Source organism: Vigna unguiculata, chromosome 5 (genome assembly GCF_037176805.1).
Source record: "Vigna unguiculata cultivar grain cowpea cultivar isolate G323 ecotype 2 chromosome 5, ASM3717680v1, whole genome shotgun sequence".
NCBI classification, from domain to species: domain Eukaryota; kingdom Viridiplantae; phylum Streptophyta; class Magnoliopsida; order Fabales; family Fabaceae; genus Vigna; species Vigna unguiculata.
The window spans coordinates 47,010,432-47,021,925 of NC_140796.1; the positions used below are offsets into that span (position 1 = coordinate 47,010,432).

The following is an 11,494-nucleotide window of genomic DNA, read 5'->3' on the forward strand; positions in this document are numbered from 1 at the left end:
AAAGAGGCAGAGCTACTAGAGAAGTTCAGAGACATGAGGCTACAGGTGGAGTTGGGGTCCAAGTCCATTAGGTGTAGTACCCTTACTATATCTAGCGACTTCTTGGGCTCGATCAGAGAGAGGCAGTTGTTGGATGCTAGTCTGAACAGAGTTAGAGAACAGTTGGGATCCGAGGAGGCCAAAGACTTTGCTGTGGGTGATGATGGCATACTGAGGTTTCGAGGCAAAGTATGTATACCGGATGATGCTGAGGTGAGAAGGTTGATCCTTGAGGAAGGACACAAGAGTCGTCTTCGCTTGCATCTTGGCATGACTAAGATGTACCAGGACCTCAAGGAAACTTTCTGGTGGCAGGGGATGAAGAAGGATGTGGCTCAGTTTGTATCCGCCTGTCTGACTTGTCAGAAGGCGAAGGTGGAACATCAGAGACCCGGGGGCATTCTACAGTCGTTGGAAGTACCAGTGTGGAAATGGGACAGTATCTCCATGGACTTCGTGACTCATCTTCCACGGACTTTTAGAGGACATGACACTATCTGGGTGATAGTGGATCGGTTGACCAAGAGTGCTCACTTTTTGGCGATGAACTTGAGGATGTCTATGGCCAAGCTAGCCCAGTTGTACATTAAGGAGATAGTGAGACTTCATGGAGTCCCCTCGAGCATAGTTTCCGACAGAGACCCACGGTTCACATCCCGATTTTGGCAGACACTGCAGAGTGCTATGGGTAGCAAGCTCACCATGAGTTCAGCTTATCACCCTCAGACCGACGGTCAGTCTGAGAGGACGATCCAGTCATTAGAGGATTTGTTGAGGACTTGCGTATTGGATCATCTGGGAGCTTGGGATGAGGTATTGCCTTTGATAGAGTTCACCTACAACAACAGTTTTCATGCGAGCATCGGCATGGCGCCATACGAGGCTCTTTATGGCAGGAGGTGTAGGACTCCTCTCTGTTGGTACCAGGATGGGGAGGCAGTATTAGTTGGACCAGAGTTGTTAGAACAGACCACCGAGAAGGTGAGGATGGTGAGAGATAGGATGTTGGCTTCGCAGAGTAGGCAGAAGGCCTATGCGGATCGCAGGAGGAGGCCTTTGGAGTTTGCAGCGGGAGATCATGTGTTCTTGAGGGTGACCCGAACCACAGGCGTGGGAAGGGCTCTCCGCTCAAGGAAGCTTTCACCCAAGTTTCTTGGCCCGTATCAGATCACGAGGAGGATTGGACCAGTGGCTTATGAGATAGCCTTACCCCCGCAGTTGGCGAACCTTCATCCAGTGTTTCATGTGTCACAGCTGAGGAAGTATGTTTTTGACCCGGCTCATGTGTTGGAAGCTGAGGATATACAGATCAGGGAAGATCTCACAGTGGAAGTACCACCCATAGCTCTTGAGGATAACAAGGTTGAAGAACGTCGTGGAAAGACCGTCAGTCTTGTCAAAGTCATCTGGGATCGGAGGACGGGTGATTCGACTTGGGAGTTAGAGGAGGACATGAGAAAATCACATCCACATTTGTTTACCTGGTGAGTCTTTATTTTCGAGGTCGAAAATTTTCTTGTTGGGGAGAATGTAAGGCCCCATTTTCATATTCTGCCCTAAAGTTGATGGGCTGCCCTTGTGAGTGGGCCTAAGGCCGGCCCAATGTATAAAATTCCTAGGTCTGCCCTAAACCTAGAGTTCCTTGCCATTTTCAGAAAAGTTTTGCCTTGCCTTGAGCTGCAGCCGCCACCCCCTTTCCGCTAGGGTTTCCGTTCGACTGTCACGTAAGCTAAAGGGGCTTCTACTCCATGTAAGTGTCTCTCCCAGCCTACCGTTTTCCCTTTTTGCTATCGTGTTTCGCACTTTCAGTTAAAAGCCTCTGTTGACCCAGTTTCCATGGTTCTCTTTCGCTGTCCAGCCAGTTCTGCGAGCCATCTTTGAGTTGGTGCATTACGAAGTCCCGTGTCGAAGTTCTGTTAGCTTGAATCCCAGGTACAGGAAGTTAGAGCTCTTGTTTGCCAATAGTTTTGATCTGTAACGGTGTGGATTTCTGTTTGTATGATTTTATCCTTCGTTTTGATGTATGAGAATGCTCTATATGCTGGTGTGGTTCGTTTTCATGGCTGTTGCAGTGAAGAATAGTGGCGAGACCTATTAATCTCGCCCAAGCGAGTCCATCTCGCCTAGGCGAGATGAAACAGGGAGCTCGCCGAAGTTTTTTGCGCGAAATGTCGCCCGGGCGGCTCGCTCAATTTTTGAGCGAGCAGGCAACTCGCCCAAGCGAGAGGGATCTCGCTTAAGCGAGATCCCGTGTTGCCATGCCCTTGTTTTCTTTGTACTCTCGCCTAGGCGAGGGGGAGGCTCGCCTGAGCGAGCACGTCTCGCCTGAGCGAGACCCCTCAGCCTGAGCGAGATGCTGGGCGAGACCGTGCTGTGTTTTGGATGTTTGATGTTTCCTGAATGATCTGTGTTGGTTGAGTATGATTTATGATGATTGACCTGTATATGACGGAGCAAGAAGTATATTCTTGGGTATGATTCATGAATTGTGGGTGAATGGGTTGGTATGAGACTTAGCATGCGAAATGAATGTGTGGTTTGAAATCTAAGGGACGTGGTATTGACATGAGATGAGATCCTAGACTCATGGGATGGTGATGATCAGTGGTATGGACTCAGATGTGATGCGTATGAGGAATAAATCTCATGGATGGGTATGGAATTGTAAACATGCTTTTAATATTCTAGTAGTGTTGAGTTATGAATGTTGGTCCGTGTCAGCGTGTAAATTCCTTGGGGTCTCTAGGTGAGACCTCCGGGGTCGCGCTTCAGTGGTCGGGACGTAATTCCATGGCCCCTGCTAGTGGGTGTTCATGGTGGTGCCCCATCTGTATAACTAGGTAGGATTCAAGGTAAGATTGCATCCTGACGCTCCGAGGGGCCAGTTAGTCTCACTTAGAGTGGACTGACTCTTGTGGTGGGAGTAGCAGGAGGCCTGAAACTCATTAAGGGCTAACCTTGTGGTGGGAGAGATTTTGATTCATCGTAACACTGATAATACATAGCTCAGGATCGAGCAGCTCAGGGTCGAGCAGGGGTATCCACCACAAGTGCAAACATCCGCTGAATCCGACCGAGTTATACGTATCCGGATGAGTCGAGTCGAGTCGTAGTGTATTGAATGAAGAGTCATAACATGTTTGGTTGCTATGTGGATGAGATGATGTGAATATATCTGATTGCATGTTGAATATGTTGATTGGCTCTAGCTTACCCGTTTGTTTGCATGGCTGTGTTGTATGTGGCTGTTTTCCTTGCGATGATCATCAACTTGGTTGATGGGAGCAGATGGGCGAAGTTCTCATGGTCAACAAGCGAATGGTGATTCCGCCGCTTAGCCGTCCGGGCTGGAGCTTTCCTTGTGTTTTATTCAGGGCTAAGGCCCATGTATCTCTTTTTGTATTTCTACGCTGCACTCTATGTTGTATTCGTATTCAGCCTACCTTTGTTGGCATCGTGGTGTGCCTAGTTTTATAGGGGTGATGTTGGGAACCCCAGGACTGCGCTATTATGCTATCTTATGTGTGGCGTTTCCTTTAATTGCGTTTATAAATTAAATGGGACGTTACATATAGCATGACAGAAAATATGTATATTAACCATGTTTTCTTGGACTATATGGACACTTTATTGGAAATAATTCATCATATATTGATGGTGAACATGATGAAGACATTGGTTCTTGATTTTACTGTTATTATTATCTCATGAATTGCTTAAAATATTATTTAAATATATGAATACTTATAAATAAATATAAATGATTTTTTTATGTAGGTTGGTGAGCTAACCCACTTAACTCACCAACCCGTGGTGAGTTAAGCCGAGTTGAAAAATTTCTGATTCACCATAAAATGAGTCGGGTTAGGTTCACTTATCGTCAACCCGGTTTGTGGTGAGCCAACCCGTTGACTCACTTTCACATATATAATTAAGGGTTAAATATGGTTTTGGTCCTTGAACTTTTAGTGAATTTTGGAATTAGTCCATTTCGAAACTTTAGACCAATTTAGTCCTTCATCTTTCGAAATACGTAGATTTAGTCCTTTTAATCAAATATTGTTAAGTTTATTTGTTTATACTATTTGACACATTTTTGCTTTAATGTTAAGTTAAATACTATTATGAAACGTGCTTGAAATGTCAAATAAACTTCACAAAATTTGAGGACTAAATTCATATTTTTTCAAAACACTCATCTTCATATTTAACAACTTTTAAAATTTTAAGGGTTATTTTTTTTCATCCAAAATCATAAGGATTCATATTAATCTCCACTCCTTGTCTTTAAACACCACCAAGTTTCAAAACATAAAACATTAACCTAAACATTATTCTCTAAATATTTTAGGAATTGTATCATCCATTTCTCTCTTTCCACAGAGTAAAAAAATATAAAAAATAAGGCATATGCTCCATATATATTATGAATGATATAATAAGATTATGCTTGTAAAGAAAAAGGTTCAACGAAGTGTTATTTTTTTTTAGCCATTTTTTTTACAAAATACTTTTATTTTACTATATTGTATTTTTTTTATTTTACAAAAAATGGAATTGAAGTGATTTCATATTTACATCCAACAAGGAATTGAACTTTTTCTTGCTAAAACATGGATAATACTTAATACACAAAAATCAAAATATTAATACATTTTAACACATAGATTCTAATGAAAACTAAAAAATAATAATATTTTATCGTTTTTGAAAACTAAAAATATCAACTAAAAAATATATACTATTTTAGTAAATTCTGATCAAACGTAAAATAATGAATCACTTTATATCTTATATTAACAATTTCTTAATCTGTTTGTGATACGGTATATATATATATATATATATATATATATATATATATATATATATATATATATATATATATATATAATCACTTTTTTCTTTCCAGTTTATTTAAAGGCAGGAAGAAACAGACCAAACTTGCATGCTGTGTTCTGCGCGTGGACAAAATGAGATAGTAGAAAAAGGAAAAATAAAATAGGCAGAGCAGTGTAGTTAGGTGAGCAGTTAACTTTTAAAGTTTAATTTTTTAAAACTTAACTAATAAATAGTACAGATTAATTTTACTGCTATTACTTCGGTTAATTTTAGTTTAAAACAGTTTAATTAACTAAAGTTCGATATAAGTTATTTTTGGCCTAGTCCTAGTTCTTCTCGTCTTCTTGCACCTCCTTCTTCGTACATCAATGATCTTGTGCACCTCAATATACAAAAAAATTTGAATTTAGGTTTTTTGAAAAATATTTATGAATTTGAAAATATTTTTTAGAAAACTTAATTTGAAATATTTTTCTTAATAATTTTTGGAGTGAATATTTGGAAATATATTTTTCGATCTAAAAATACTTTCTAAACACTCGGTTCAAAAGAACTGTTGTATTTGTACTCGAATTCTTCCTCAACCCTCGTCATTCATCGCTATCTTACATAAAGACATGGGATACCGCGAGAGAAAGAGATGATTGGAGGTGTAACACATGACTTAGGGGTAAAGTTGGTATTTTTCAATTTAACGGTGTAGGAAGAAAATATGGGGTGCAGGTAGAGAAGCCTCCTGGAATTCTACATAATGGGCTTTCAGTCCTTTCTATTCCACAAATCAAAATCCATATAACTAGATTAATGTTCTGGAGGCAGTACCTATGTACTCGCACACCAATACGAGGCACTTATTAAAGTTGCCACGTGTCTCAAACATGGAACTCTCCAACACCTTCTTTATCCAATGATGCCCCTGTAATCCACATCTTCATATTCCTCTGTTCATCTCAGGTGTTCTTGTAGCACGCTCACACGTTGCACTTCCTACTGCACCTTTTACACATGTCCTCTTCCATGCAAACCCATCACCTCCACCTCTTCTTCTTTTTAACAACATGCATTCCCTTCCACACCCCCACAATCTGCATTCTACTGTCACATTACACCACTTCAACAAAATTATTACTTACCAAACACAAATACACAACAACAACAACAACAACATGGCGTCTCAACAGTTGGCTCGAAGAGAAAACACCACCGCCGAGAGACGTGAGAAAGAAACGGTTCCAAAGATGGCTACCCACTTTGAGAACCTTTCCGGGAAAGAGCCTCCGCAAGCGTTACAAGGTGGAAATCAGGTCAAAGAGCGTGCAGGGAAAGCCACTGGGGATGTTGGTGGACGTGGGAAAGTCATAGAGACTCAGGGGTTGGGTGCACAGTTTGAGTCCCTCGCTGACAAAGTGAAGATAAGTGACCATGCAGCGAATGTCGTTGGAAGCGAAGAGAGAGAAGGTCGTGGCGGTGTTCGTGATGTTGGGAAGTTCGAAATGAAAACTGAAGGTGGAGGAAGAGGGAACAAGGATAGAGAAAAACTGGAAACACGAACCAGGGAGGTTAAAGGAAGAACACAAAGAGGAAGAAAAAATGAAGGACAAGTAGTGGCAGAGAAAGGAAGAGGATCAGAACTTGGTGCTAATGCAACCGCGGCTATAGCTAGCACTTTGGAACAAGGTGATAGTAATACTCGGAAACCAAGAGAAGAGAGTGAAAGTGAAAAATCTACGTTGGAACAGGTTGATTCCAAAGACCTGAAGAAGAGGTACGAGAAAGCGAAACAAGCAGCGAGCGAGACACTGAACAGTACAGTTCAAGTTGCAACACAAGCGAAGGACGCAGCGGTTGAGAAGGGTCAACAAGGCTGTGCTATAACCAAAGACACCATTTCAAGTGCCGCGAAAGCCGCTTCGGAAAAAACTGCGCCGGTGGCAGAGAAGGCCAAAGGGTACACATTTCAAGTGGCGGAGAAGGCCAAGAGTGCGGGTGGCACGACAGCGAGTTACGTCGGGGAGAAAGCGGTTCAAGCGAAGGATGTTGCCGTGGAAGGTGGGAAGACTGCGGCGGGGTATGCTGCGAAGGTGGCTGGGGATTTGAAGGACAGGGCGCCGGTGGTGGGGTGGGCGGCGGCACAATTTTCGACGGAGATGACGGTGGAGGGGACGAAGGCCGTGGCCCATGTGGTTGAGGGGGCGGCGGGGTATGCGGGGCAAAAGGCAGCTGAACTTGCTTCAAAGTCGGTAGGTGCTGTCAAATGTTTGGCTGCTTCAGCTGGTGAATCTGCTAAGGGATACACTGCAAGGAAGAAAGAAGAGGCACAGAGGGAATTGGAGGCCAAAAGAGCATCCCAACCTCAGGTTCATTCAATATAGTCACTCTTATACTCTTTATATCATCCTAAAATCTAACTCAGCCTAAAAAAAAACAGTTTTTATCTTGTCAGGTTCTCCTTAATCATATACGTATGACCAGATACTGTTTCTGACAATTTTTGTGATATTCTCATTCAATAAAAAATACTTTTTTACATAAATTATGTTAGTTTTGTGTACTTGTGGAGGTAGGAGTGTAAGAAAAATGTGTTTCAATTAGCCTTTTGGAAGACTGTGTACTGAGAATTGGTACTCTGATTTAGTTAGCTGAAGAGAGGCAATCAGAAGGAATGGGCGAAACTGTAATCCAGAATGCAGAAAATGCAGAAAAGCCGAAGGAAGGTGGGGGAAGCGATGTTGGGTCGAAGGTGAAGAAACCATTTGATGGAGGAGGGACCAAAGAAGAAGGAAAGGGTGTGACTGGTCAAACATTGAAAAACACTGATGAGAAGTTGGGTGATGCCAACATCACTGGTAACTGATCGTGCCAAACACGATGAAGGGTCACAGAGTGCTTGAGTTGAGCTGAGTCTACGTCAGCCATTGTGTTTTAAGGTTTAGTTTTATGCCATACTTGGTTTCTGTAATTTCCATGTTTTGGGTTTGTTCTACGGGTTTTTGTCACTGTATAAGAACTGTTTGTAAACAATGCGTGTGGCTTCCTAAGCATGCAGAATAACGTGCTACAAAAATACTAAATTTGAGTTCTCCAAATATCGTTCATACTTGGTTTAAACATATTTTACAAGCTACCATCGAATAACGATTAAACTTGTTTGGTTTTGTTGTGAACTTGCACGTAAAACAATTTTTAATGTTAAAATATGACCGTCTGTATGAACTGGAAAAGCAAGCAGAAGGAAGGAATTCAGAGTAATGTACAAGTTGATGAATAATTATTAGTTGATACCCTGTTGAAGTCAAACAGAGAACTAATGAATACTTGCCTTTCACAATGTGTTTGAGGCATTCAAGAGTCCCAAATGGGGCCAAAGGCAGGGATGTTAGCCCTTTTGCATGCCCTAAGGACGTCTCTACTGCCTTCAGGGTTGCTTGTAACAATAACAACTTCAACATTCCACCTAACGGCAGCATTCACACTCATCTCAGCTACATTGGGACGACCAGAAATTGCTGTGTCATGAACCATAACTTTCTCTTTCGGGTATTTGTTCACCAATTCTCTTATCTCCTTTCCAAAGTTCAGTTCAATATCCTTGGCCACCCAAATCAAGCACACATCAGTTTTACTGGGCTGCAAAAGAAATGACAAGAACACACAAATCCCTGACCCTGTGGCAACCAACAACACCCTTTGATACAAATTTACTAGGTAAGGCAAGCCTGCAAAATGCATGGTTCGGACCCAAAGATGCTTTGGTGGGTCACTAACCAAGGACTTGGTAAAGTCACCAACTGCTCCAGCAAGCATCATGTGCTCTTTCTTTCCATCAGATATGATCCCAAAGGCATGCCATTCTGACAAGGGTGAAGGACTCACTCTCCCTAGTAAACCTGCTTTCACACCCCCTTCAAACCTCATGATTGAGGCGTGGCTCGATGGAGCCGATACACAAACTTCCACCTTTCTAACACTCAGCCAAGGAATGATGATCAGAATTGTGATAACTGAAGTGAACCAAAACTCTTGCATCTTCACCACCTCAGACATGGTCAAGTCATAGGTTTGTGAGCTAGATTCGTAGCTTGTGGAGAGAAAAACGAAAACCCAGAGAAGAACGAGAGCCATCCATCCAGCAAAACGGTGGATTCTCTCAAAAACATTGTGATGAAGGTGGCGGACAAGAGGAAAAGCTGCTAGGGAAGAGAGTAGAATGAGTGAGAAGATGGTGAAAGCAACACCAATAATCTCTGGGGAAGTTTTGTCCTTGTTTTTCAAAGTAAGAACAAGGGAATAAACAATCCAGGCTATAGAAGAAACCCCACAACCACTATGGATTCCTCCAACACTTTGAAGAAACGAAGTGGTGGCAGTTTTGATTGCAAGAGAAACACAAGGCCTCCCAATGGTTTTCACAGCCAACCAGAAAACAACTCTCAAAACTGCTTCACTTCTGCACAGTGTTAGAGCTAGAATGTTCCCAATAGAGAACAGTGTAGCTCTTGTCTTGGCATAAGGGAAATACCCTGCTGCTGAAAGAGCCAGCGCCACCAGATTCAAGGCCATGCAAACCATAAACAACCCTTTGTAGAATGTGAACCCTTGATCTAGCAGAATTATGGACAACCTTGACCTCTTTGGTGGATCAGTTCTGGAAAGTAGCTTCTGCACCTTAGCACCATTAGCTTTATCTGGTTTTTCTATGTCTTGAAGTTCAGCTATGAACTCTACCTCAACATCACTAGCATCAATGTCAATGTCACAGAAGTGGCTGCTGCCTCTGCTCCGTGTTGGACTGATTGTTTGAGGCTGAGGAAGAACTCTGAATGAATCGGTTCGAGTCCATGGAAGCCAAAGCCAAGTTCTGACTTGTTCCTGCTTTGTTGGTGATGCAATTGCAAAGGGGTTGCTTCTATTAGGATTGATTTCAAATGCTACCCCGCGACAACTAGAAAACCTGGCTATCTTTATCTCTGTGTTTTCTTCCATTGCTTCCACTATGAATTCATAACCTATTGGGTTGAATGTAGCAATGATAAATAGATAATATCATAATCCATTGCAGCACTAGTTGGTGGAATTCCTTAAGAGGGTTGCATGTTAGCTCCTACACAATGTGTTTGTAAATAAAATAGTATGCAAAAACCACTTACGTGAAATTCTCTTAATATTATGTATACTATAATAAAAGCTGTAATGTAGAGTCAAAGATTCATTAGAAATGGAAAATAATGTTATCATGATCTCAAAATTCAGTCTTATCTAATAATAATTCATACCATAGCATTTAACTATTATACTAAGGTCAATGGTTAACGAAGAGATGTGATGATAATTCTTGTTATAGCAAGGTGTGTGTGGTTAGAAGTCTTGTTTGTTAGTCATTTATGGTGTAGTAATCTTTTGGAAATAAGCACAAAATAGTTTTGAGATGATTTGATATCAAGACAAATATTAATAAAATGAGACCATGGTGCACTAATTAGTAGCAGTTTGATTATTTAACATTTCCCGTTTTGATTAATTTCGTTGTGTCTACGTTATTATTACTGCTTGTTCAAACATGATAAGCTCTTCCTTTGTACACAGTTTTTCTTTTTTTTTTCTGACAAAATAAACAATAGGCACATTGACTGCACGTTCGAATGTGCTAGAGAAAAAAAAAATCTCAAACCTATTATATACCCACCAAATCTCTGTGATCTTGTTGTTGGTGAGGTCCTATGAACTTAGCATTATTGTTGGCCATAACCATAGGAGATACAAATTTTTCTACTTTACATTACAACATTTTCCGACAAATGATACAAACAAAGGAATCTAATTTACAGACAATTATATGCTCTCAAGCATCAGTTTGTCGAAAATTGAATATTTTTTTTTTTCGGATGTTCGTGAATAGAGATGGCAAATAAACCCGTCCCCGTGGGTATTGCCCGAACCCGTCCCCGTTTTGACGGGGAATCCCCGCATTGACTGGGTATGGGTATGGGTATGGGGAATTCCCGACTTTTTCAGTTGGGTATGGGGATGGGTATGGGGATGTACATATACCCGCCATAAACCCGTCCCCGCCATATCTTCATTCTCGTTTAAATTATTAAAATATTCACAATTAATTAAGTAACTCCTATATATATATATATATATATATATATATATATATATATATATATTCTATTTTTTTTTCTTTTAATTATTTCATTTGTCATGAACCTCATTCTCATCTCCAATATATTTATCTTATCATAACCTTTATGTAATTATGTTAAAATGATGTATGTTAATAAAAAAAAAAATATTATGCCTCACATTTGAATATTTATATTATTTTTTAATATTTTTATTTATTATAAATTTTCCTTTCACATGAGAATGTTTATACTCTCAATTTAAGATAATATAAAAAAAATTCTTTACTTATTATTATTATTATTATTATTAATTTTTGTTTAATTTGAAGAACTCTTTTGTTTCATTGAAATAATTTTCGTTATTTTTCAACCATTAAGTATATATGTTGATATTTGAAAAGTTTTCTTAGTTCTCTAAGATATTTTTCATCTTATCATACCTTAGTTATACATTTGATTTCCTTTGTGTGATTTTTTTCGATAGT

At 40.4% G+C, this 11,494-nt stretch overlaps 2 protein-coding genes across 2 annotated transcripts; one reads left to right on the forward strand and one right to left on the reverse strand.

Moving 5' to 3' along the window:
- Positions 1 to 5,887: 5,887 nt before the first annotated feature.
- Positions 5,888 to 7,967, forward strand: LOC114183639 (late embryogenesis abundant domain-containing protein / LEA domain-containing protein). The gene is made up of 2 exons (XM_028070722.2): positions 5,888 to 7,238; positions 7,517 to 7,967. Exons 1-2 carry the CDS (start codon positions 5,940 to 5,942, stop codon positions 7,733 to 7,735), a joined length of 1,518 nt encoding a protein of 505 aa, XP_027926523.1. The 5' UTR covers positions 5,888 to 5,939; the 3' UTR covers positions 7,736 to 7,967.
- Positions 7,968 to 8,133: 166 nt separating this feature from the next.
- On the reverse strand, positions 8,134 to 10,002 carry LOC114183640 (adenylate-forming reductase 06235). The gene has a single exon (XM_085674014.1). The coding sequence runs from the start codon at positions 9,862 to 9,864 to the stop codon at positions 8,224 to 8,226; it is 1,641 nt and encodes a 546-aa protein (XP_085530140.1). The 5' UTR covers positions 9,865 to 10,002; the 3' UTR covers positions 8,134 to 8,223.
- Between the last annotated feature and the right edge of the window lie 1,492 nt (positions 10,003 to 11,494).

Excerpts from the sequence above, each read along its gene's own strand:
- LOC114183640 (XM_085674014.1), bottom strand. The coding sequence starts at position 9,864 with ATGGAAGAAAACACAGAGATAAAGATAGCCAGGTTTTCTAGTTGTCGC.
- LOC114183639 (XM_028070722.2), top strand. The coding sequence starts at position 5,940 with ATGCATTCCCTTCCACACCCCCACAATCTGCATTCTACTGTCACATTA. Across the intron at positions 7,239-7,516 it reads AAAGAGCATCCCAACCTCAG|TTAGCTGAAGAGAGGCAATC; the intron begins GTTCATTCAATA and ends ACTCTGATTTAG.